Source organism: Anser cygnoides, chromosome 1 (genome assembly GCF_040182565.1).
Source record: "Anser cygnoides isolate HZ-2024a breed goose chromosome 1, Taihu_goose_T2T_genome, whole genome shotgun sequence".
In the NCBI taxonomy this organism is placed as follows: Eukaryota; Metazoa; Chordata; class Aves; order Anseriformes; family Anatidae; genus Anser; species Anser cygnoides.
Window position 1 is genome coordinate 75,938,682 of NC_089873.1, and position 27,198 is coordinate 75,965,879.

General features: G+C 40.5%; 1 protein-coding gene across 2 annotated transcripts; it reads left to right on the top strand.

Moving 5' to 3' along the window:
• Positions 1 to 396: 396 nt before the first annotated feature.
• On the top strand, positions 397 to 26,177 carry TTLL12 (tubulin tyrosine ligase like 12). Of its 2 annotated transcripts, XM_048050146.2 has the most exons (15): positions 469 to 640; positions 3,419 to 3,524; positions 6,366 to 6,541; positions 8,358 to 8,556; positions 9,461 to 9,620; positions 10,276 to 10,409; positions 13,770 to 13,846; positions 18,406 to 18,522; positions 18,631 to 18,825; positions 20,425 to 20,536; positions 21,362 to 21,513; positions 21,601 to 21,682; positions 22,118 to 22,186; positions 24,014 to 24,152; positions 25,656 to 26,177. In XM_048050146.2, exons 2-15 carry the CDS (start codon positions 3,519 to 3,521, stop codon positions 25,805 to 25,807), a joined length of 1,770 nt encoding a protein of 589 aa, XP_047906103.1. In that variant the 5' UTR covers positions 469 to 640; positions 3,419 to 3,518; the 3' UTR covers positions 25,808 to 26,177. The 2 variants fall into 2 exon arrangements, with proteins under 2 accessions (XP_047906102.2, XP_047906103.1); XM_048050145.2 differs by lacking the exon at positions 3,419 to 3,524 and having other exon boundaries at positions 397 to 640.
• Positions 26,178 to 27,198: the final 1,021 nt, after the last annotated feature.

Sequence of the window (27,198 nt, forward strand, 5' to 3'; positions counted from 1 at the left end):
GAGTGGCCACAAGTATCGATGCCTTGCTTCTGCAGCTTTGCAGCCACACCTGAGCACAGGCCCAAGCTACCAGCACAGCCCTGGGAGACTCAAGTCAAAGAGGTGGTGGCTATTCCCTGTTAAATCCGAGGGGGGGGGGGGGGGGGGGGTGGGAAGATTTTCTCAGAAACTTCTTCCAAACAACCCAACAGGGCAAGCCACCTCCCTCTTTTCCTGTGAGAGGGCCGCATTAGTGAAAATCCACTTGTCACACCCCCCCCCCCCCAAAAAAAAACATAAAAGTTTAAAAATGAACTCGTTCAGCGCCGTACACGGTGCCTCCTGCTCCCCGTGTACACCCCTCAGCCCTAAACCCCAACAGCTTTCCCCAACCGTTTCTAACGGCCGCCCCGTGGCACGGCGAGCCCCGCCCCGCCGCCTCCCTCCCTCCTTCTCGGTCAGCCCCCGGCGTGTCCCGATGGGCGGTGGGGAGGGCGGAGGCAGCGGCTCGGGGTGGCAGCAGGAGCAGCAGGAGCCGGCCATGTCGGGGGACGGTGGGGAAGACCTAGCAGCCTTCGTGGCGCTGCACGGCGCCGCGCTCCGCGCCTCCTGCGTCCCGGCGCGCTACTGGGAGAGCCTGCGCCGCAAGCTGCGCGGCGAGGTGGGTCGGGGGTCTCGGGGGAGAGCCAGAGCAGCCGCCGCCGCCTCCCTCCCTTCTGGCCTTGCCCTTCGGGAAGCGGCCCGGCCGAGGGAGTAGAGGCGGCGGCCGCCGTAGTGGGGCCGGGAGGACCGCCGCGCTGTGCTCCCCGCGCGGCGGCGCCCATCTTAGCGCCTGCCCGCGGCGCTGGGGGCGGCTTGCACCAAGCCTGCGATGGAAGCCGCCGTGGCCGTGTTTAAGGCTGGGCGTTGTCGGTGTGTTATGGTTTGAGTTGCCTTGTGCCCTGGTTGGTTGGTTTTTCACTAATTTTCCTATCTCTCTTCGCTTTCACGCCGGTGTTTTCAGTCGCACGCCCCTGCGTGGAGTTGGCTTGTCCAGCACGCCCCGCACACGCGCGAGTTACCCGCTGTAGGTGGAGGTGGGCAGAGGGTTGTGTCCTGGGAGCCACCGTGGCTGGCTGCTTCTTTCGTGTGTTCGCTCTGCTCTGCGTGTTCCTGGTCCGGGTCAAAGCCACCCAGCCCTTTTGGCGAGCAGGGACAGCAGGGAGAAGGTTTTGGCTGGGGTTAAACCACCCCCAGCAGCATGAGGGTTGTGTCACACAGCATTGTGGAGCAGCTGTGCAGCATGGCTTTTTGTCAGGATAAATTTTGGGGAATCTGTCAGCCCTTGTCACCACTCGAAGATGCATCAGTGTAAATCTGCGAACCTCTATTGAGGAAGACTCCCTCCTGCTGTAGTCCTACTCAGGCACATGCACACCATCACTTTGCAAGGGCTGGTCTGTTTCAGCTGAAGCTGGTGCCAGGAGGAGTTTGTGAAGTAAAGGGGCTCCGTACACCAGCACAGAGAGTTCATTTTCCCCCTGTTTGTTATCTGGAGAAGTGGGAGAGCTGTGGGGAGTCTAGAGGAGTATGCCTAGAGAGGGAAATAAGAGTGAGGTGATCTTGCAGTCCCAGAGGAAGAAAAAGCACCGATGAGAACTTCAGGGTATGGGGAGAACAGTGTGGGATGCAGGAGGGCACCACCAGCAGTAGAGAAACAGGTGGGATGGGGTGAGAAGTTTGGACACAAAGTGCAGGACAGTGGGCAAGGAGAAGAGGCTGTGGGTTAATTCACTTGTACAAGTAGACTAACTTATCATTACTTGGATGCTTTTCTTCCCCATCTCAACTTTAAAGCTGGGATGGGAGGGATGCATAGAAAGATGTGATACTTACAGCACACTCAGTCAGGAAGATTTGAGTACGTTCCTGGTGCTTTCTGACTGTTGCTTGTCTGGTACCGCAATTAAGAGGGATATGTGTGTCTCACAGAGAAAATAAAAAAAAAAAATAAGTTACATCAACTCAAGCATGTACTCAGTCACAAACTTCCTGTAATATTATACCTCTCTCAGCAAGGATGTGTACAAGTGACTCGGAGCAGGGAGTATGCATTGCCCTATTTAAATAGGAGGGTAAGAAAAGCGACATGCCGGAACAGGATGAAGGTGAAGGCAGTATAAAACCAGTAAAGAAACACAAAATTGCAGGCTTTTGCGCTGCCATATGCCAGTATTAGAAAGCTAGAGGTAGTTGACAAACTGGATCATTGATTGTGCTGTGATGCAGCGCAGGCTTAAGGTTTGTGGCCAAAATCCATGCACGTTGTTGGGGGGCCATGGAATTTAGAGGGGGAAGAGAGTAGAATGAGGAAAACCATAGCTCTGATGCTTTCATAGGGGCTAGGACAGAGAAAGGTGGGGTGGAGAAAGCACATGCCCTAGGGTAGCAGAATGCTCCATCAGTTTCATTTTGCTTGCAGCTGTAGCTGAGCATGCTCTTTTGTACTAAGTGCCCTGGCACATGTGGAGAAAAGTGTAATGATTTCAGTGTGCTTAGGAAGATAAATCAGGCTGATAATGGCATGTGTCTCTACTATTGCAGCTTCTGTATTTTATCCAGAAGAGAGGAAAAAAGGATATGGAGAATACTGGGACATCCTGGGAAAATTGCATTGAGGAATGCAGTAGACTGGGATGAGCTCTTGAGGAGGTAGATAAAGAGTTGTGGTATGTTATGACTGGAGCAGCAGCAGTAAAGACAGCAGAGGAGGTGAAGGGAAAGGATTAAAATGTTTTGGGGCTTTAGGTGAAGAATAACTGGGGAAAAGAAATCAGTGAAATGTGAAGCATAGTATGAGCTCCCTTGCTTCACATGTGAAGGTGGGAGGAATTCTTCATCTGTCTTAACCTGTTGCAAAGATTAAAACTAGCACAGAACTTGGAAAACTTGCATCCATAACACAGATAATATTATCTTACATACCTCCAGAACCCAGGCAGCTGTTTTCCAACACACGTGTGCTTTGACATACAGCACCCTCCTTCCTAGCTGTATGCTAATGCCTGCAAGAGAAGTGGAGGGTTTTTTCATTTTTCCCTCATCTGGTGGAGCAGGTTTCCATCTGAGAGCATTGTGTAACTGCAAATTAAACTGCTCATCCAAAACATAGTGTGTCTGCTAGAGCAAGAAACCTGCTTTTATTTATTTCTTTGTTTTGTATTAACATGCAGTGCCTCTGGGAAGCAAACTTTTCTGGGTTTATGGCAAAAACTTGAAAACTTGCAAGTGTAACAACTTACACTAAAATTCTATTTCCAATATAGTGATTGTTTTCTATTTTACTGAAGAAATCTCATGTATTTTGGTTAGCAATACATGCTTCTGTGGCCTGCATAAGTCTGGGAAACACTGTGTCTGCATCTAATTTTATATGTGATCTCTTCCTTTTCTCTTCAAGTTGTATGTGAAGTGGAAGGCTCCTGTGCATTGCAGCAAGCTTTTTGTGGCCTTGAGAAGTTACTGTCAAAGGACTCCTTAGAGTTTTGTCCAAGTTTGAAATGAAGGTTTGTAATTGATTGTGCTACTAAACGTGCTGTTGCTCACAGGCTACCATGGCCTTTGCAGCAGTTTGCAGTGTGCCTGAAAGGAATTTGCTGAAGATGCCTGTGCTTTCTAATTGTCATCATGACGTGCCTGCTTTGTTTCACGTTTTCTGGTTCACTAGGTTTGTTAGGTTGGAACTGCACCTGAATAGGAAGAGGCAGGGATTTTGCCCAAGTATGTCTTGCTTGCAAATAGTTGTGCCACCAAAATGTGTTGCTACCCCTTTGCTCTTGTCTTGTAGAAATATTACTTACTCTGGTAGAGTACTTTGTGTGAGTTCTCCCTGTTCTGCTTCAAGCAAAAGGTCATGCTTTTCAAATCAGTGGTGGGACCTCACACAGCTGATCTTTGTCTTGAGCAGTTTAAGATTCCCTTAAGAGAGCTGCTGAGTTGGCAGAATGACAGGATTGACTTATTTTTTTAGCATAATTCTGCTGAAAAGGTATTAAAAGTGGAAATTACTGATAAGCTACTACACTTTTGCTAAATGAAACTGATGCAATGTTGGAGGGAGAGATGAAGACATTGGCTCAGAGGGTCTGGAGTCTCTTAGTTCCCAAGCGCTTAGTTGGTATTTCATGAAACATGCAGCCAACAACTTCCTTGTTATTAGCATTCACTGTGGGTGCTTGGTAGATGGGTAGAGGCTACTCTGGGAGCCAGCAGCAGGCTGGCCCCATGTCCGTGCACTGCCAAGAGTCTAGTGACAAAACCTTGTGAGCAAGAAGCATACAGGCCCACTGTGTAGCAGGTGTCAAGTAGACTCCAGTGAATTGCACTTGTGGTTTTAATTTCCTACCAATGCTAGTCATCTAGCTGCTGTTTCTCCTGCTGGCTAACGAGCTCCGTGGGGAAAGCTCTTGATATAGCAGCAGGAGCAGCAAAGAATCACTTGGCGGGGGGAGTGGCATGTCTGTGCTCTGCTGCGCTCTTTGGCTGCCTGCTGTGGTCTGGGATTAGTGCTCATGCAGAGAGCTGGCTCTGGAGGCTGGCCCATGCGGGAGCCAACCTGATGGACATAAACCATGAGCACTGCTGGCAGCCACCCACGGAAGAACGCCACATGTTGCTGAGACCTGCCTGCGGTTAAATCAGCTTGGAGTGCCTGGGAGTCATACAGGCAATCGAGCAGGGACTTCAAGAAATGTCGGTGGCTGCTGTTGTAACAGCAAAAGGTCATAATATTGCTTGCTATTGAGTAATAACCTTTTCTAGAAAACTGGAAAGCTAGGAGTAAATTAGAATTGGTAGCTAGTTTGATGCTTTTTGAAGTGGGTGATGCTCAGTTAGCTATTAATTTTTTAATAGTTGTATTTTTAGTCTCCAGTAAGGATGTTTGCAAAATAATTTTATTTACTCAAAAAAAATAAGTACGTTTGGAGTTAGCCGATGCATTGTTGGCATCTTTTTCCACCCCTCATGCCAAAGGAAAATACCAGCCCCTGATCCTCACAAGTTGCAGGAACTTCTTCAGCTTGGGTGCTGTAACCTGAAGTCTGAAGTAGGTGTCATTTCCTTGCTGCTCTCCTTGGGCAGCTATCTGCTTTGTCGAAGTGGCTTTGCTTTACAAACATAGGGTTGAATTCCTCACCATCCTACTGTGGTTTAGCAGAGTTTATCATCTTGGAGGAACACTCTTGAAAGAAAGAAATAAAAGCTTGTTGCTACCTCTGGGATTTTCCAGCTAATAAGTTGTCAATGTCTAGAAGTAATGACTTGAAATAACGATGCATCAGGGACTTACCCAGGCTTGACATGTTAAACCAGTACCTCTAGAGGTTATGCTTCTAGGTCTTTCACCTTCCCAGTTACCTTCTAATGAGGTTACATGGAGAATGTGCTATTAGGAGGTCTGATGCCTCTTTAAAAATTATGTGTAAAAGGCCTAATGATTTGTCTGCTCCTGCCTGGTTGGTTATGTAGTGCAACTGACTTAGCAAAATAACTCCCTTTAAAAGGATTTGAAAAGGCTTCTGAGACTTTATACCTGTTTTGTTCTTAAAATTACATGTCTTTTTCGAATTCAGAAAAGTTGTAAGTAGCATCTTGGTTCTGCAAAAGGTATACAATCCCACCATTTGGCAAGATTTGTGGCAGAAAAGAAGCTTGTGTAGTGGCCTACTCATTTTACGTAGGTTTTTAATCAAGTTATTACATCTAAAGTGGCAAAGAATGCAAACCCCTTTTTAGCATATCAGTGGAGGTAACTGTATAGACTTTAACTTGCAGCAGTATAAAGAGTCTTCCAACTCATCCAGAGGTGAGTGAGCATATGCAGTTCCCTGAGTACGGAAAGAAGTGGAGGAAACACGGTAACATGTCATAACTGGTTTAGAACTTGATTGGTAAAACCTTTTTCTTTTTCAGGGGTCCTAATATACTCAGTGTGGTTCTGGAGCCTGGGTAACTCCTGGCTTTGTTGGGCATTACATGCCATAATATGAAACTATTTTTGCAGGAATTAAATTGCTTATTTTAGCTAAGTTTAACAAAAATACTCAGTTCTCATTTTCTAAAAAGTCTGAGGGGTTAAAGTTATGGACAATCATCAATAGATCTGTTGATGCTAAAGAAACCAACAAAGCTTACTGTCATTTAAGCAGAGAAACTTCCCGAACAACTAACTCCATTACTCTATTAAAATGTGCAAGAATGAATGCTGTAGTCCATCTATCTGTTAAGAATGCAATAAATGACAGGTTACAGGCCAAATTTGTCTACAAGTGCCTTTCAGTACTGCATTGTGCATTTCATGGTAGTGCCTCAGCTAAGTGTTTGACACTCTGCATTTTCAATCTCAGGTGTTTGATGCTGGTGACTACTTTGGGATAATGCAAGTAGAAGAGGTAGATGAGGAAGAAGAGGGTGATGAAGACATGGAAGAAGAATTGAAAAAGAAACCAAATCCTGGAAATGAGCCTTGTTTCAAAGTTATTGTAACAAATGAGAATGGGCTTCAAGCCTCCAATCCTGATAGGTGAGTAGTGATGGTCTTCGGTCTTTGAGTGGTCTTAAACCCTGAACATTTGGAAGTCTTTTTTTTTTTTTTTAAACTATGAAACATAGGCTTCATAGCAGGGAGATTATTTAACTTTCCTGAAACAAGCTGCCATCTTGTAAAGAGTACCTCTCATAATTTAGTGTTAAATTATGAATTGTTTCCTCTTTAAATTATGCAGGAAGATGCTTATAAATCAGTTTAATATAACAGAGAAAATAGAGTAAAGGCTACCTTAATGAGTTCTGTAGAAACTTTGTATCTGCATGTGTGTCCTTGGAAGAACACTGAAGAAATAACTGTATCCTCCACAAATCTCAAGCTAAGGTTATACTGAGTAACTTCAGTAATGATGCATGGCCTATTAAATTTCCTTCAGTTGGCTAAAATATAATTCAAGTATGATGGTGTGATTGCATGATATGCATGCATACATACTTAATTGAATGTATCAAGTTACAGTTGGTTTTCTTCAGAATCAGCTTATCTGTCATGAATATGACATTAGCATGCATCTGTAAAATTAGAAAAGTCGCATAAGATTAATAAAAAGAAAAAAGATATTGTAACACTCATTTAATTTCAAACGTAGAGGAGATTATTTGTCATACATAAATAATGAAGTCTAAACTCTGCTGGAGGTCTAAACATAATTATGTTCAGCTGTTTTTTAAAAAAAATTGCCAGACTTTTCATACTTTCTAGGTTTGGGAGTTTTAGACTTTGTATGTTTACCTAAATTTAGCCTTGATGAATAAAAAAAAAAAAACAACTTAGAGCATAGGCATCTGCCTTTACATGCCTGCTTTAACTGAAGTCTTTGCCTTTCTAAATCTGAGAACACATGTAGATTATAAAATTCAAAAGAGCTCATATGATACTTGTGGGCTTCCTTGCAGCATTCAGACATGTCTGTTTGCTAACCGAGACGAAATAAATTTCCAGGGAGCACAACCTTAGCATTAAAGGAAGTTTCTTCTTTATCTGGAATCTGAGATACAAGAACTGTTCAAGGATACTCAGCATACATGATAGTTGGCATGTTTTTAACTTACTGAAAATTGGGGAGGGGGTTTAGCAAGTAGAATTCAGATTTTTCTCTGATGTGATTCAGTAAGAGGATATAACCAACATGTGGAGAACCTTCTGTTTAAATGAGTAGGCTTTTGCTGTAAAAATCATCCAGGTTACACAAGGAATAAACTTGTCACGGAGAGGCATGCCAGTTACGTATGGTTTTGATTTAGCTGGTAATTCTTTTAAACAATGCTTTTTTTCTAGGGGGGAAAAAAGCCAAAAAGAAACAATCAAAGACCTTAAAACTGTATTATTTTTGGACTAGTCTACTATATAGGCTTCTAATGATCACACCATTCCACATAATTTTAAAGAGTTCATGGCTAGCAAGGTCTTTGAATACTTTCGCAAAACATTGTATTTACCTTCTTCAGGCAAGAATATCAGGTTGATGCAGTGGAATTAATAATGGTCAAAAAGAGTAAGTCTTGTATTCCAGGATAGTAAGAGGAACTGGGCTAACAAACTGAGCACCCTGTTCCGTGTTTGCTCCTCATTTTCATAGAATTGCTAACTAATGTACAATAAACTTTCTAGAACAAAAGCAAGTTGTTCTTAACCTGTAATGTCACGCTGTGTACTCGGGGAGTTACTTTGGGACTAAGAGAATACTTAGTTATCAAACTGTCTATAAGGACCTGTAGCTCTTCACAGAAAAAAAAATGGCCATTTGCGTATAAAAATATACTGTTGTAATGCTACCAAAATTGTCTTTAAGCATTTTCCTCATCGACCATGCTTGGACATACCGTGTTGAACACGCCCGCCAGCAGCTGCTTCACGTACCTGGTTTACTTCACAGAATGGCAAATCTCATGCGCATCGACTTTCATGGAGAGATCCCAGATGAGGGCAGTATTGAGCAAGTGTTGCAGGAAATGTGGAAATACAATCAGACCTACCAACTTTCTCAAGGGGTGAGTCTCTAAAGCCTAGTTGGGATGCTAAAAAGCTCTGAGTAATTGTGAGTGAAGACATTCTGGTCTAGGGAATTGTTGTGGTAGCTTTTCTTTTTATTATTTAAAAAGCAGATTTGAGCAGTACATCTCAGTCTTTCTACCCTGTGTCTTTGTTTCCCATATTGTCATGAGTGGCTTATGGGTCAGGTGAAATTATCTGTGTTACCACACTTTCCTGGAAGACAATTCAACCTATAGTTGAACGTGACTTCTGCTTCCCTTTCTGGCACTGAACTCTTTGAACAGCTTAAGTCTAATCCCCATGCCTCCATGTCTGTATCTGTAAAAGGTTGACTGTAGTGTTAATGATCAATTTAAGGCTTATTCATTCATTCTGGGTTTTATCATAAGTGTTGCAGGTAGGAATGTTTTGATGCAACCTCCAGTCTCACAGCTAGCTGTTGTAGCGTGGGGCAGCTCTGCTCTCTTTCATTGCTACAGCTGTGGACTTCAAACTCCTCCTTGTAGCAAACTCCTTCTAATAGAAACTGAAGGAAAACTATCCCTGTGAGAAAACAAACAGTATTCTGCTGCTTTAACTCCCTGAAATGATTTGTTTGATACAGGGGAAGTTGATCTGGTAAGCAATAGATATGCTGGCATAAGGAGGAGGATGGTACTGTGCCATTGAGTTGGGAACAGGCTTGCCAAGCTTTCACAGTGCCTGGATTCTAGACTGGCTTAGTCTCAGACTTGCAGAGATGAGAATGTTACTCTGTACTTAGCACCTGCTCACGATCTTGAGTAGAGTAGGAAACAGAGAAATGGTGTAGAGAGTACTGCCAGTGCTCTCTGTCTTGCAGTGCTTTGCTTTTCTAGCAATTGCTACGTGCAGAATGTCTCACTCTATTTAATTGTTCAGACTGCAGAGGAGAAGGTACCTGTCTGGTATGTTATGGATGAATTTGGATCGCGCATTCAGCATTCAGATCAGCCTAGCTTTGCAACAGCACCACTATTCTATATGCCTCAACAAATCGCTTACACTGTTCTCTGGCCCTTGAGAGATCTTGAAACTGGCGGTAAGCATGTGTGTCTGTTGAGTCTGTTTTTTAATGCCCACAACAGAAGTTACGCAATATTCTTATAAATAATCGAGCACTTCACAGCACAATAGGTACTTCAAGACTAAAATGCATATTTCTGAAGCTATCAAATTTCAAAGTTCTATCTGATATTTCCAGCACCATAATTTATGTGATGTCTACCTCCTAGCAGTCCTTTATCCATCAAATAACGTTCATGTTTTATTGACAGAGCACTTAAATCTTGCATCACTGCCTTAGTGAAACTACTGCTTCAGGCATCCAAAAGTTTAAGACAACTTCTTTGTGTTTGTATCTCTGAGTCAGTCAAGCACATTTCTCAAGTGGAGAAATGTCAAATCAACTTTGTGCCTCTATCCTTAGTTGTAGGCCACCTTATGCCCCCATCATGTAGAGGGTGTGATTATGTTCAGCTGTGTGATTAAACTGTCATAAGTCAGCTAATTTGGGATTAATTTTTGTATCCCAGGTAATGCCCTTTTAATATAGTTCTTTAAATGCAAAATTAGATATAATTACAAAATTTGTGGTATTACTAACTGTTCAGCCGTCATATGTGTGTTGAGGTATGAGGAGGATTTTAAGTGGAGAATAGAAGGCTACTCCTAAAAGACTCCTTGTTTTGCTGCAGAGGAAGTGACTCGTGATTATGCTTATGGGGAAAGAGATCACTTGATCAGGAAGTGTGTTTTGTTACCATGGGTGTCTGCTGGGGTATTGGATGTCAACTGTTTTACCCCAGAGCCATCGGATGAGCATTACCAGGTATGAGTTTAATAAATCTCATCTTTTATATCTTTAAAGAGACAGTGTCTAAAAAGCTTTCAAGAGTTCTGTTTCTTTTTAGGCTTAAAGATTAATTCAGAACTTATGTACTAACTAAAAAAATCAAAGCATAGTGAGACAAGAAGTATCTTGTATATAATATGTAATTTTCAAAACTGAAGCAAATCAAATGGCTTATAAATGTTACTGCATTATTCCCTAGTATTTTTAATGTAAGCACAGTGCAAGGCATTGCCTAATAGGCTTGCTCACTGGCTCTGTTGTTATAGCACTTCTGGTCAGTCTTGAATTACAGGAAGATTCATTTTGGTATGCTAGGAGTGGTTATACTTTTCAGCCTGATTATTCACTGAATGTGGTTTAGAATCACTAAATATTAGAGTAGCAAAAACATATATTACTTAATGTATACGGAGTATGCAGCATGCTGTTCTGTGGTACATAGCAACTATACAGCAGTGTTACTGCTGGTCATGACCCCACTTTCCGCTGTCAGACATGTACCAGCTACAGTTACTGACTCATTTTGCTCTTTGGATACTGAGAAAGAGACGGGTTTACATTGTGAATCATTCATGTAAATGTGAGATTTTGATGACTTTTGGTATAAAGCCTTGTAGTTACACCTGTGCACTGTCAAGTAAAAAGTATACATTCAAGGCTAATATAAACAATCTTCTCCATGTACTTGTAAGAAATTTGATGCACCTTTTATAAAGTACTGATCTAATCTGTTTTGAGCTCTCCTTTCTACCTTTCTACTAAGGGTTTGTGATATTTTAAGAATATGAAATAAATGTTGCTTGGAATCTCCTTTTCATGAACCAAGCTTGCATGAGATTCTTTTTTAAGACGGCAGAAGTGTGGTTCCTGATCCATATAAGGATGCTGTACTGGCTGCTAACAGTGTTCAAAGATGGATCTGTGCCCTATACCAACTGCTTGCTGCTTTTCATGGAGGATGGGCAGAAAATGCTGGATCCAGTTTGTTATTAACTAGGCAAAAATGAAGTTAAGCTGCTTCTGTCAAGTAAAGGTATACACTCAGAAAAGCTAGGCTGTTTTGTAACCCATGTCAGATTAGTTGGTTGGGATTTTGCACTTTTTGGAAGCAGGATAGATGTAAATACTTTGTATTTACAGATGAGGAACAATGCTCGCATAGTTCTGGCCATGCAGATGTTCTCTTAGGAAGAGTGCCTGTATCTCAGATAAGGCACTCTTTTGCGTGTGTTTTAATTCTGTTTTGGGATGATCAGTGCAGGCTAAAGAGCTATGTGTGGCAGATGAGCCAAATATCTTCCTTTCCCACCCCACCTTGAAAGCATCTTTTCAGAGCATCCTTTTGTCTCTTTTTGTGTCTCTGCCACTCAGCTATTGAGATGACAATAAAGTATTTATGCTAGAACCATACAACAGAGCTCTTTTACTCTAGAATTTTCAGCTGTAGATTAAAGTCTTAAGCTGGCGACAGACCAGTGAAGAATAACTTGGCACACACTCCTAGCTGTCTTGTCTTCACATAAGCAGAGCTATATGCACAAAAACTTGCGGACTATGTCAGAGACTTGTTTACAGTGTTAGTATGTGAGACAGCAATTTTGCAAGGAAACGTAGTTGTGTGAAAAATCTTTTTGTAAGTCATACTGTTTCACAATGACATTTGTTGCTACCTCTGTACAGTTTTTGCAACTGGGAATGCTTCACTCCTGTGTACAAATAATTACTTGTTAAATTATCTGTGGTGTTGTGTTTTAAAACGGGGGTGCTACTTTCCTGGTTCTCATTTTTCTTTAGATAGAATCATAGACTCATAGAATGGTTTGGGTTGGAATGGACCTTTAAAGATGATCTAGTGCCAAAAAAAAAAAAAATTCAATCTTTATAGAAGAATCAGAGTTGTTATAGCAATATTGCAGATTAAGTTTCACCTGTTTTTTGTCCTTTTACCTAATTCTGTTCTTCAACACAGACCACAGAGTCTGTGACTTAAATGGTACTATGGGTAGTGTGATTGGGCAACGATTGCAGAAAGCAGAGTCAGAGGAGGCAGTTTCTCACAAAGTGTCTGGAATGGAAGAAATACCTCTTGGGAGACCAGGGTATTTGTTGTTCTGCCGTGGCTCCCTGAATTTGAATTTCAGGATAGATGTTAATGAATCCTCTACTGCTCTGAAAATTTTAGTCTTCTCTTAAAAGTACAGGCTTCTTTCCTTATCTTAGGTGACTCCAGGAGTTATTATGTATTTGTACTGTCCAGTCTATTTTTAGAAGATCTCTGATCAGGATTTGCTTTTATTTATGCTTTCCCATTAAATAGGATTATATTCTCTGTAACAGCCTTAAAGATAGAGCGGAATGTCTGTGGCTGGACAGACGCTTCAGCACTGCAGCTTGCATGGTCAGCCTGTGGCAGCCAGAACTCAGGGAGCTGTTGCAGAACAGCAGCTACTCAGGTTTCTTCCGTTGCATTTGTCCCATCCCAGAGTTCTTGTAAGCTACTTCATGTGTCAGGATAGTAGCAGTGGTTCAAATGTGTGCTTTTTCATCAGAGTTGTAAAAAGTGGAGTGAGGTGCATGCTTACTCTTGAAGATTGCAAAAAGCCTTCTGTTCAGTTTTACAGGAGCAGAACTTCCAGCCTTCTGTGCTTTTTTTCAGTTATCCATAATAAAACATAACTAAATGGTCAGTCTTCCTTCCATTCCCTTGGACATACAGTAACTTTCTTTTAGTGTGTGTGACTGTGTGGTTTGGTGTCTTGTTTAATGCTTAAAAGCAGAAGTTTCTCATGGTGCTTGGATAGTGTTGATAAGCCCTGGTCTTAAAGCCATACCTCTTGTTCCTTCTTTACCAATAGCCTCTTACTCTGATTCCTTTCTACCTCTGTTCTTGTACTGGCTTTTTTCTGGGCATTATACAACATAATACTCTTTTGAAAATGCAGCTTTGGTGGAGTTCTCTTGAACCAGGCAGTAGACTAAGCAAGACATGTAGTGGACTGTAATTTCTACTGTGGCTACAAATGCACGTGTACATGTGTATTTTAATATTTATGTGAGGATAAGCAATTACAGAAAATTATCCTTAAAGTTTTGTAAGTTTTGTAACACTTAAGTTTTACAAGTTTTTAAGTTTTGTAACACTTAATCGTGTTGAATATTTTAGCTGTAGTTTTTCTTTAAAGATTGTGTTAATTGTTTTTCAATCACTTCTATAAACCTGATTATGCACACTTTAAAATTCATTTTGATTTAAGTTGCTGTTCAAAGTTGCTGATTATTGTGACATTTGATCCAAGACTGCCCACTTATTGTAACTCATATTAACTTTTTTTTTAGGCTATTTTAGCAGAAAACAAGGAGAAACTGCCTATAGCAATAAACCCACCAGTTTATGACAAAGACAAAGTTTTCAAGTACGTATCTGCAAACAAAATGCTTTCTTGCCAAGGTTAAGTATAATAACTGCAGTGTACTCAAGTAGATCAGCCTTTTCTAGCTTTGAGCAACAGAGGCAAGTACCCACTTACCATTCTGATTTATGAGTTCTTGTCAGATTCTTTGGGGTAAATGGATTGTCACTTACAGAATTTCTGGAAAAAACAACTAATTTTTATTAAAGTGCCACCTTCTGGGCAAAATAAAAGTTGCAAAATGTTTTCTTTTAATGTTTGTTTTCACTAAGAAGTATAACTAAAGTATATAAGAGACTAAAGACTTCTCTGCTGCAGTATAGCATGTGACTGTGGTGCAGGTGCTTTTCTTTGTGTTAATATAACAGACTAATTCCACGCCTCTTCTGATGAGATTGCTGAACAGGAGAACCATGTCAAAGCCTGTTATGCTTAAAATTGTATATGTGCTGTAGTAGTGTATGGTATGAAATTACTTCAGAAGAAAGCTGGAAGAACATTGTACGGATAAAGAATTTCAAAGGGCTGTGAGCAAAACCAGTGGCGCTGCATGACTAGACTGCATTATTACTGGTTTTATTCTAGAAAAACATATATTACATAGTATGTGCTGTGTATTTTGCTCCATGGTATTGCTGTCTGACACTGGGATCCAAGTCCTTGCTTGCAGAATTTTTGCATAAGGGATAAAAGTAGGTTAAAACATGGCTGGCAGATATACTTACACCCCAGCTTCATGTGTTTAAGGGGTTTGTTACTTACTAGATTAACTTTTACTTGAGATGTACTACTGAAAATTTGGTCCTGTAAGGTTGAGAGGCATTTCTTACCTTGCTCAGTGATAGTCTCGGTTTCATTATGCAATTGAGATCTGACTACCAGACTTGAGGATAAGAAGCTATTTTTTCATCCAGATTGCTTACCTCTATTTCAGATAATGGAGACCCAGGCATACATTCTAATAAAGATAGAGAAAAACAGTGGGGTTGCTGAGAAGTGTCAGCTTTTCACTGCTACCTCTTTCTCTTGTATCTTGTATGATGTTAAACATTAACACCAGGGAGGCAGGGAGGGAAACACATGCCAGATCCCTCCTACTCTGTTTCTGAGAAATGTTGTCAACAGCTTGTCCATGCACTAATACCTTCCTTTCCTCTTCGTTACCCAGCTCCTGTCTGAAGAGGAGAAAAAAAGAGCAGCTTAGCCTCCATAGGCCAAGGAGGACCTCCATAGGAGGTCCTTCTTGTGTTTTTTTGAATTTCATCTACTAAACATCCTCCAGGAGCAGGGTAGTATGTCAGAGTCCAGATGTTCTAGCAGGAGTTGCAGTCCTGCACTGCATTCAGAGAACTAAAGTTTTTGAGGGTGTCACCACGGACAGGCAGATGGGGACATAAGAAGCTCAGTAGATGTATATAGCCCATATTTTTCTCAAATTATGCATTAATACTAATGTACTCGAGTCCCTAAAGGAATCTTTTATCACTCAGTGATAGGTGTTGACAGAGAAATGCATTCATTTTATATGGTGTTTGTGTGAGAGCTTAAGTCTTGAAAATAAGTCTTCTGCCTTCCAGAGCCTTTGACTGTCTCAAGACTTTTATGTTAATAGTATTGTATGTAGAATGTATGGAGTGATTTAAAAACTTTGAGTGGAATGACCCTCTAATCTTAACCTCAACAAGCAGCTATAATGCGTACCTCAAATAACTTATTTTGGTGGCCTTCTTGCTCTTAGTGGAGGTAGATTGAGCTACCCTATATCTTTTGTCTCTTGCTGCATTTTTGTATGCTCTGTAAGCAAGTCTTAAGATACTATAACTCTGGCATATGAATTTCTTTGCAAGAATTCAAGATGAAGAAAGCAGACTTTATTGCTAATGTGAGTAGTACTTCTGAAGTACTGTGTATAGCTATAAGCTATTTTAAGTCTTTTTAATAGTGGTTAGTAACTATGTATTATTGAATATACCACAATCTTCTGTGTGTCTGTAAAAGTAGCTCATTGTTATAGTGAGAAATTTTTGAAAGAGAGGTAACAATTTATTTAAGATGTTCTTTGCTCTCGATAGTTAACCAGGAAGAAAAAGATTACAAGAATTTCTAAAGAGCATGCTGTTCAGAGTGACTGAATGCAGGTCGCTACTTGTACTTGTGTGGTGTAAACATTTAAGTGAACTAACACTGGAAGGAAGTGTATTTTTGGATGTGCAAGACAAGGTGATCTACCTCTCAGCTGAACATCATGCTCTTTCTGCTGAGAAGAGTAGCTGTTCATGCCTAGCCAGCAATGGGAATTTGTTACTAAATTATGTATTTGGAAATGTGGAATAAGAACAATGCAGAGGGAGGAAGAAAACAATGACTAAAAAATAAAAAATCCCCTCCTCAAAAAAAACACCTGACTGATTAAATGATACCCACGGAGTGATGTTCAATACAGATTTATTGGAGTTATCCAGATGCTGCCTGATTTTCCAGGCTTCATTTTGTGCTGTCAAAGGCCAAATGCCTTGTCCTTAGGCCTTTGTTACAGCACTATATTTTTCATACCATCACCTCTTTATGACTTGAGTGAAGGGTTTTGCTATGGAGGTTGTTTTTGTTTGGTCTTAACCAATGATTAATCAGTTTTAATGCCTTAGGCTATGTTTGGTTCAGCCTTATTTTTGACCTACTTGGAAATTCGTTGCAAGAGCCATTGACTAATGAACCAGAGGTTTCAAAGGTGTTTTCTGTAGCTGCAACTGGAGAGAATGAAAGATTCCCTACTGACTTTCTTTCAATAATTTCAATATATATATTTAAAAAAAAAACAAAAAACCAAAACTTTACCTGTTAGTGCATCTGAAGATCTCTGGTGGTAGCTCATGCAAAGGAGTCTTACCTGAGCCTCTTCATAGCTTCAAAGTACCACTAATTCTGAACGACTGTTTCATTTTCTTCCTGGGGAAGGCAACTATAGCTGGACTGTTTTTGCACATAACTAACCAAATGACTGTACAGCCTCAGTCCAACCCTAGCCATGGTTCTACTCCAAATATATACCATCATATATGCAAGCTTTACCCAGGCACATTGGTATACTCACTCTGAAAAGCAAACTACTTGGTTGAGTTACTTCTAGTCCGCTTTCCTCAGCTAGAGACCAGACGCTGCTCACACAGCCTGGAGCAGAAGTGACTTCCTGAGTCACTTCCTGAAGTGAGTCCTGAGGACAAGCATTCCAGCACTCTACCACCAAAAAAGTGTAATATGTTGACAAAATATTTCCATATTATACTCAATGGGCTTAATCACAGGAAAGAAAAATAAACTAATGCTGGTCCCAGTTTTCCAGTGATTCTAACAAGCAGAATAGGTCTGTATGAATGTAGGTCTGATGATCCCCTTGCCACTAAGAGCTATAAGCTACATTTAGATCTAGCTACAGGGGGCTGGTGTTATTGTGGGAGGATATTGTGTATTGTAGGGTGTGCTTACTAGGGACTGATCTGGGACTGTATGAGCAACTTAAATTCTACTTTTTTTTTTTCATGGAATTATAGAATGGTTTGGGTTGGAAGGAACCTTAAAGGTCGTCTAACTCCAACCTACCTGTTGTGGGCAGGGACACCTTCCACTAGACCAGCTGTATGTATTGCTGTATTTGTTGAGGATATGGGATTCTACAAGACTTTGTTACAGCATTGTAAGGCCTTTTACCTTCAGGTCACTGCTTTGAATCCCATTTGCTTCAGCAAGGACTAAAAGTTGCTCCAAACCAGTAGATATTTGTTTAGCATGCATATGAGATGAATTTGGTGGAACATGTGCTGGGTCCTTTATCAAATTTGGCGTTGTACTTTCCTCAGCTGTGCTGATCTAGAAGGAGAAGCCAAATATTGCAGAAAGAAATGCTGGTAGGGCTATATGAAGTTACTAACTTCACTCAGTTGCAGTAGTAGGGAAAGAAAGACGATTTCTTTCAACGAGGATGCCAGGGCTGACTCTCCTCATTTGCAGTGAATGTATTTCTCTTAATTTTAGACTCCAGTGTAAATAGTATAACCGATATAATATGTCACACATGGAGTTATGCAAAACATTTGTGGGAATAAACAAAGCATCTTACATACTGTTTTTTGAAGAATGTTTTGCCCTATGACTGGGCTATTTCAGCAGCTCATTATTCCAGAGAGATCTTTCTCAGGGGAACATATCTTCCAATCAGTTAGTAGTAGAAGTGGAAAGGAAAGTTACACATCTGATAAGAACAGGTCTGGAGAGGAGGAAGAATATAGTGGTTCCTCAAGAAAAAAAATAGTGGTTCTCTATCAGAGACTTAGTCGCTAGTCTCAGTTGCTGTTTTCATGAAAGTTGTAAGACCTAAACTTGTTGAAATTTTTGTCTCAAAACACCTTTTTCTAATCTTTCCCACTTTTAATTTTTTTTCTGTGGGTTGAGAGATTCTCACAGATAATGTGTTGGTAACGCATCACTCTTGTAGGAAGCCAAGCTTAAAAAAAAAAACTTTGCAATCTGTTCAGTTTCAGAAATTAAACTTCATATGCCTCTTCTAGGGTTTTCACAGACATTCAGCAAGTCCTCAACAGCCTGACACATCCCCGCTTTGTGTTCACAGACAACGAGAGAGAAGCAGACATCCTCTACAATTTCTCACACTTCAAGGATTACAGGTTGCAATTGTTTCCCTGATAATACAAATTGTTTTGTTGCTATAAAAAAAAGTGTTCCCAAAGGCCTTCCTGGCCCTTCCCCTCTCCCCCAAAACTTCTGTTTTGTAGGAAGCTGAGTGAGGAAAGACCTGAAGTAATGCTGAATCAGTTCCCGTGTGAGAGCCTCCTGACTGTCAAAGACTGCCTGGCATCCATATCTAGACGAGCTGGAGGACCAGATGGGCCAAGATGGTTGCCTCGTACTTTTAATCTCCAGACAGAATTGCCGCAGTTCATCTGTTACTTTCAGCAACGTGAGAGAAGGTGGTTCATGTTTCTGCTTCCTTACATTTTTTGCTTTCTTGATCCTGCTTTCCCCAAAGACCAGTATCGTACATACTAAGGTTTGCAAACTGTTGCACCACCGAGAGTTTGCTCTTGTTGCATTTATGGTCAAGTAAATTTTATGTGGAAAGTGGGAACTTTTTAGTTACTTACTGTAAGAGTAGGTAAGCAATGCATTTCTGAAACAAAAACCTTTGTCATGGTTTTAACAGCAGATTTGTAGCTGTTTCTTTTTTGAAAAGTCAAGTCTTAGATATCCAAAGGATCAGAATGTATTTGCAACAAATATTTGTTTTGTTTTGTTTTTTTTTCTCCAGGGAACCAGTACCAGTTGTTCTTGCACTGAAGTGAAAAATGTTTAGGGTTAAAGTAGTTCGGTTATGTATGGATGTGAAAGTAAAAATGAGTTTTAGTATTAGCATAAAGAAGTTGTGGAGCTTTAGAATTTTGAACTCGTGTTCTTTCTGCTGCTGCAGCTCCCTTCGAGTCTTAATAGGGAAGCTAAGATTCTCTTATTAAGAGAGAGTATTTGGTACTGCTAGTGGAATAATTTCTTAAGCCTGTCAGGAGGTCTAATGCCTGTCATGAAGTGTTCTGACTGAAAAGTTGCTTCCTTGGTGGCTCTTGTTTACAGTGTTAGCTGCCAGGAATTTGGCCATTCTTTGGTCTGTGGATTCTGTTCTTGACTAGCATAACCAGGAGAGTGCGTTCCTTCCATGTGTCCTTAGTCTGTGTTGTTTTAAATACCTTTTTAATATCAAGGATTGAGCACGAATGCAGTATGTATACTTAAGGGAGAAGGAAGGAGGAGATAGTGTTTTGTGTGAAACTTCCTGTCTTAAGTTAGCACTGCTAACTTCAGCTCAGTTTGTGCTGTTTATCATAAAGCCCAAGCAGTTTCTTGGGATGCTTTCATTTATTAACTGAGGAAAGAAAGACATCACATGTCACCCTGCCCTTACTCAAAAAGATGCATCAAATAAAGACCAGCGTATTACCCGTTGTTCTTGAGGGTATTTCAAGAAATACTGCCCCCTTGAGGTGACTGGGTACTCAAAAGTGAGATGATGATGGTACGTTCTTGGTTTTTTTTGCAATATGAATTGCTGAGATATTTTCTGACTTCTTCCCGAAGGGGAGAGTTGTGATGTCATTTAATGTGAATTATTTGGAGGTGCTATTAGGGAATCAACTTAAACTTGCATGAATATGTGCCAGAGCAGTCAGACTCTTGGCAGAGTGATGTCTGTACCATGACCTCTGTGTCATCATGGTGATGCTGTCCTGTTGATGAGGTGTTCTCTTTGGAAGAATATCAGAAAATCTCACAGAAGAAAATCAGCAGTGAGAAGATGCTAGTCCCTAACTGAAAAGATCAGTGAAAGCTACCACTACCTTTTCTCTGCTTCGCCTAAGACCACTGCTCCTAGCTGTCAGTCAAAAGTCCTTAGATCTTGCACTGTAGTGCACAGATTCATGAAGTATTTAGACAGAAGAGTACATAGATCAGTTCAAGTGGGTGTTGAGACAGATAAATGAGGTGGATGCTTATTGGCTTTGTCTTTCTGTCTCTCACAGAGGAGAAGACAATCACTGGATATGCAAACCATGGAACTTGGCCAGAAGCCTGGACACCCACATCACCAACAGCCTTAACAATATCATCAGGCATAGGGAAAGCAGCCCAAAGGTTAGAGATCATGTCTTTGATTAAGATTTAAAGGGGATAGCTGAAAAAACTGTTACAGGAGGTGGTTGAAGAATACAAGGAAAGAAATCTATTTTCTTCAAAATTGTTATGTTGGCTATAGGTATACTACATGAATCAATTCAGAATTAATTACTCAAATCAGTGTCTCTTGTTGCAGTGATGAAGACACTTCCATTTGCCCGAAAGAAGCTGGTGTTTTCTTCTTTAAAATATGCCCTGACAGTAATGGATGTTTCAGCGTGTTACTGCTTTAATGCTAATCCTCAGACTAAACTGAACACACATTAACTATAGTTAGCATTGGTCATGAATTTTGGAACATGATTGCTTCTGTCCCCTGTTGATCACTATTGTTGATCCACAGCTCTGCTTGACAGCATAAAGCACTCTTTGCCAACAATATAAAAAACTCTGTTATTTGTCTAGGGATTCTGCAATATGTGGTCATAATGTCAGACTGTCACCGAAGCTTTATTTCTGGTGAAGTGCAGACTGCATGTATTTTCTGGAATAAAGAAGTGCATGAAGTGTGTCATGCTTCTATTTCAAAACAATAAGGTCACCAATATTACAAATACAATTATTTTTGTGACTTTTTCCTTAGAAACAAGTATATTCTGGCCTTCCAGCTTCCCCATCCTGGTTCCAGAGTTTTGATTAAAACAAACTTATTTGCACAACAACATAACATATTCATGCATGCTTCTAAAGAAACTGAAATGTATATAAGGATATCTTCAGTCCTCACGATCCAGGGACACTTCAGCTGAATTATATTTACTGTGTGTTTTTGGTTTCTTGTAGGTAGTGTGCAAATATATTGAAAATCCAGTCTTGTTTCACCGAGAAGAGGTGGGGATGGTTAAATTTGACATCCGTTATGTTGTATTGCTGCGGTCCATAAAACCACTCAAGCTATATATCTATGATGTATTTTGGCTGCGCTTTTCAAATCGGTAATTAAATTCTTCACCTTGTTAGACTGAAGGGACTTAAAATTAAATCTGATACCTTGGAAACTAAAGAACTGTTTTATTCCTTAGGGCGTTTTCCCTTGATGACCTGGATGACTATGAGAAGCATTTCACAGTCATGAATTATGCGCCTGGTGTAACATTAAAGCAGGTAAGCAAACAGTCCAAAACATTCTGCTTTTTGTTGTTAGAAAACCTTCCAGTGCCTACTTCTGTGGCTATTCCCAAATACCCTATTTCACATCCACTTAAGCAAGCAGTCAGTGTTGGAACTATCCTAATCAAGTATTTTCCTAGGTGTTTTTTTACCCTCTGGACCCCTAATAATCTATGGTAGATAATACAAACCTACATCCTTGAATATAACCCATGTTGATAGAGATCAGTAAAAGGCTTTAGTATAATCTTTTATATAGAGACACTAGAACATGGAAGGGTTTTAGGAACTGTAAAATTCCCTAGTTCTCTACCTGAGCTTGTATGAATGGCAAAAAAAAATATATATTTTTTTTATCTTTGTGTTATCTGATCGCTCAGTCATTCATTCCCAACCAAAGCAATATATAATGTTGCTAAACTGTTTTAGGTACATTGTGAAGAATTTATTCCTATGTTTGAAAAACAGTATCCTGAATATCCATGGACAACAGTACAAGTAAGTCAGCAATTCATCTTTGTTGTGTAAACATTTGTGAATCCTTTTTTATTTAGTAAATTAGCTTTTCGAAAAGTTAGTTTTTCCCTTACAAAATGTAGTCAACCAGCTTCACAAAGGACAGCAAATGTTAACCTTTACTTTAGAAACATTTTTTAACTTAAGATGTTTCAGTCTGAATTAGTCTATTGTTAGCACTTGAATTTTATTTCATAGTCACATTACGAGAATTCTGTGTACTGGACTTAGTAATAAAGCCAGTCCTGTTTAAGACCAGGATTCTGGGAGCAGGATCTTTTTTCTTGTGAGTTTAATGCCTTTTGAAGAAGGATGCCGATTATCTAAACCCATGGTTGTGAAGATTTTAGTATTGGAATTCCCTTCCTTACCCATGGTTGTGAAGATTTAGTATTGGAATTCCCTTTCTTTTTGCATACAGAGTATGAAGTGTGTTGCAATTAACAGCTGTTGCTTATTGTGACTCTGGTAAAGTTTTCAAAGCTTTTAGTACCTTCTGTTTCAGCAGGTTATTAACTCTGAATCTGAAGAGTTGAAACCATGAAGTATTCAGGCTCTTGCTTCCTTTGTTCCAAAGAGCTTCATGACATAAGGGGCTGTCAAGACAAGTACAAAATTAATCTCCTAAATCAGTTAAATGACATCATGGGTTTTGGCCTACCTATCCTAAGCAGAGCTGCAGATCTAAAGATCTCCCTGTAAATTTTCACATTAACTTGCTGTGCAGTGCACAGTGAATAATTTATTCACAAAAAAATTATTCACAGAAGTGAATAAATTACCTACCTGTGGGTTGATTTGCATAAAAATAATTTACATTGGTTTTACCTAGAACCTCGTATCCAACTAAAGATACTCAAATTATGACAGGTTTTGCAGTGTTAGGTTTGAAGTAGCCTGGAAGAGACTGCTAGGAGTGAAAGAGGGAGATCAAAGAAAAAGATGCTGCAGGCTACCCAAAGGAGTGCTTTGTGCAGAACATGAAGTATTATTGGGGAGATTTTAGATTAGAGGTTAGGAGAAAATTCTTTACTCAGAGGGTGGTGAGGCACTGGAACAGGTTGCCCAGAGAAGCTATGGATGCCCCATCCCAGGAGGTGTTCAAGGCCAGGCTGGATGGGGCTTTGGGCAACCTGGTCTGGTGGGAGGTGTCCTTGCCCATGGCAGGGGTGTTGGAACCAGATGGTCTTTAAGGTCGCTTCCAACCCGAGCCATTCTATTACTCTATCCATCTGCAGAATGAATGATTCACTGCAGTATAGACTCCATGCTAAAAATCATGCCTGTATGTTCTTGTTTTATTGCATTTCCACATTGGCTGATGGTTTCTGGAAATACCAGTGCGGTGTACACAGTGTGAGTGTGTATACACACAACACTGTTTCTAGATGCAGGTGTAAGTGGGTAGAAGACTTTTCTTTGCAGAACAAAACTAAGCTAGAATACAAATTAACAGGCAAGAAAAAAATAATTTCAGAACTGTACTGCTGGTGTTTATAGAACTCTCCTGGCTTCTCTCTCTGCCTTCATCTACATAAAAGTGTAATAGTGTACATAATGCCTGAAAAGGAGGTTAATTCTAATACTAAACGCACTGTTATTAGGATTTCTGTCTTACTTATTTTATCCCAGAAAAAGGTCATAGATGTCTGCCAGGTTCTTCGTACTTCCGTTGCGTTGGTCTTTGTCTAAATGTATGTTCTGAAGTCAATGCTGTGTAGATTTTTGTCTGTTGGCTAGTGTAATTAAAAGTTTTTATTACCTTTATGGAACTTTGCTTCTCATTCTGAGACCTTTTTCTGTCGTTAGGCAAATATTTTTAAGGCATTTGCTGAGTTGTTCGAAGTTGCTTCAGCTAAACCTGCACCTCTTGGCATCTGTGATTATCCATCATCAAGAGCAATATATGCCATTGACTTAATGCTTAAATGGGACACAAGCAGAGATGGTGAGAAGTTCATTTCTTTGAATGTTGAATTCTTATTTGTGAACCTTGTCAGAAATTTGTTTCCTCTGTCTGAATTCTGACTTTTTTAAGCATTGTGAGCTGTGTGCTCTGTGCCTCTCACCGACATGAAAGCATATCTGGAGCTGCAGGTTTATGGTGTTAGAAGCTGCTGTGCTGGTTAACTGTGATAATGGGGAAGTTGCTAAATGTGTTTGCTGAATCCATACCTCCCTTGTGTCCCTGCTACTTCCATTCTCTGGGTTTGTTTTTGCTTGAATGTAGCTGTACTGCAGTCTAGTCCCTCTGACAGTGACAAGTTTTCTTTTCCATTTATTACGGGAGAATGCCTGAAATAGGTCTCTGTATCAAATCCTTAGAGACCTCTTCCTGTCTTCACCAAGAGGGTGGTCAGCACTGGAACAGGCTCCCCAGGGTAGTGGTCACAGCCCTGAGCTTGCTGTAGTTCAAGAAGTGTTTGGACAACGCTCTCAGACATAGGGTCTGGTTTTGGGTTGGTCCCGTGGAGCCAGGAGTTGGACTCCATGATCCTTGTTGGTCCCTTCCAACTTGGGATATTCTGTGATTCTGTGAACACAAAATTGACTGCCAGGGATGATTAAAGAGAACTGAATTTCCAGGACACAGGCAGAGAAGAGTCTTTCCTGTTCAGATCAGGTGGAGCAAGGGCTTGAATTTGGGTCTGCTCAATCCATGTTGAATGCTCTCTCAATTGAATGGTTACTTGTCCAAGAGCCCTCTTAAATGGGAAAGGCAAAGAACCTAACAGTATCACTAATTCTGGGAAAGGGACTGTGGTCCTTCTACGGACCAACCTCACATTACGGCCATGTCTGAACACGAGTTGTGTAGGGCCATAGCCTTTGGAAGTTGGGGGCATGGGTGGCGAAGTCACAGCAGTGATGCTGTTAGCAGCCTGCGGACAGATGGACAGGTTGCTGCTGTGCAGAGCAAAGCATGGCTTACCTACACAGCAGAAGGTTGTACCCCCACTTATGATTTCAGCACCAGACAGGAAGTAAAATTCTTTGTTTCTCTTTGCACAGAATGTATTTGATTCCCAACTCTGAACTGCACTGATTAAGTTGTAAGAGAAAATTAAACTTCCTGCTTTCCTCCTAGGAGCTGAGATGACGAGGCAGGTGGGGGGTGGCTGGAGGGTAAAGCAACAGGACTGTGAAGAGATTCCATTACATTGCTGCATATTCATCCTAAGTGAGGCATTGGATTAGCACAGTGATTGCAGAATCCATTGAGTAACTGTCCTCTGGATAACCATGGTGTAACAGACTTTTCTTCTTACAAAAACAAATAAAAGCAAAACAAAAAGCCCAAGCCCACTGAAACAAAAGGCCCTGACATTTTGTGTCATAAAAGATGCTTTTTTCTAGCCATTTTCTGTAATCTCTTTCTTAACAACAGGTGATGATTCAGGAACTCTTTATAGCTTGTATTAAAAGGCAGTGTTTTTGTTCCCCTTCACAGGCAAGAGAATTATGCAGCCTCAGATCCTGGAGGTGAACTTTAATCCTGACTGTGATAGAGCCTGCAAATACCACCCTACCTTTTTTAATGATGTCTTCAGCACCCTATTTCTGGATGAAACAAAAAACTGCCATGTGACACGTATTGTCTAGCCGCAAGAGACTTGACTCTTTCCTTCACAGATATGCTTAACAGCAATATTTAAATTTCAGTTCTCTGAGCTGTTGATGCAATTGTTTTCCTGTATTAGTAACCCAGGAGAAAATGTCGTATCAGAAGAATATGCATATACTGTTTACTGTACCAATGATTATTTTGTCTGCATTTTCCTTGTCTTGCTTAATCCTATAAATCACCAGCTTGTGTTGACCAAATATCTTGTTTATTGAATATGGGAGACCTCAAAATAGGACTTTAACTGGAGCAATTGACTTGTTTCTCAGGTAGCCTAATCTCTTGTTTGCTTGCTGGGAAACATTGCATAAGTTCTCTGTGTCAACATTAAAATTATAATTTACTGAATCATGTTGGAGTTTGCATATCTTCCCTAGCCACTCCTCTCTTATACAAAGATCTAAAATGTTTATGTCCACAGACTGAGGTGAAACAAGTTATTTTAAAGTTGCATGTGGGAAATTCAGGGAAAATCAAATATGTGAAGCGTGATTGAAGGAGGGGGGAATCAGTTGAAGGTGATGAAGCTGGTGAACACCTGCTGAAATCTGTGCATGAAGTTAATAGACTGTTAGTTCTGAGTTTTTTGATATGAATGTAAATCCTATGAAGTGAGACAAATCTGTTAACTGTTAGGCATCTCATTTCTGTCTTGCTAAACAAAGCTGAAGTATCTTTAAAGAGTGGGATAGACTAATTTACTTGAAATATTTTACCTAAGGACAGAAGGATGATACTTTCTCGTGGGAGAATAATATGGTATTTCAGTGAAGTGGACTAACAAGGTAATGAGATGGAATATTTGATGGCTCTTCCCATTCTTGATTTTAAAAAAAATATATAAAAAAAATTAGGAACCCTGTATTGCATGATTGTCAGCCTGCCCCTTAAAGAAAAACTAGACTTGTGAGAAGGGATGAAGGCAGGAAGTGAGAGGGATGTTGTGTCTAGAGCAGCAACAAAAAAAAAAGCCTGAGGAAAGGAAATGGATCCAAGAAACTGCTAGAGGACCAAGCAGTCTTTGGATTTTCAAGTTAAGACCCTAAGACAGATGTTTGGGAGTGAGGTGTCAATTTCAAATTAATCATTCCTGACCTCTCTTCCTCCTTTAGATCAGGGTAACTAGCTGAAATTAGCAATTTTAGGCTGTATTATGTTGCTTTATGTATGGACAAGTTGCAAAAGGTGTTCTGTCCACCATGAAGTACAAGTTATGTGGGTAGTATATTCTTAGCTAGCTGCAGCCGTTGGAATCTGAGCGCAAAGTACAATTATAAAATTGTACAAGTGTTCGAAACCTTACTTCAAGTTTTGCTATCAAATGCACTATCCCTTGTGATCAGGAAGGGAAAGATTTCTTAGGCTATTT

Coding starts and splice junctions, on each gene's coding strand:
- TTLL12 (XM_048050145.2), top strand. CDS start 458: ATGGGCGGTGGGGAGGGCGGAGGCAGCGGCTCGGGGTGGCAGCAGGAG. Junction 641..6,365: donor GCCGCAAGCTGCGCGGCGAG/GTGGGTCGGGGG, acceptor TTTCAATCTCAG/GTGTTTGATGCTGGTGACTA. Junction 6,542..8,357: donor CAAGCCTCCAATCCTGATAG/GTGAGTAGTGAT, acceptor ATTGTCTTTAAG/CATTTTCCTCATCGACCATG.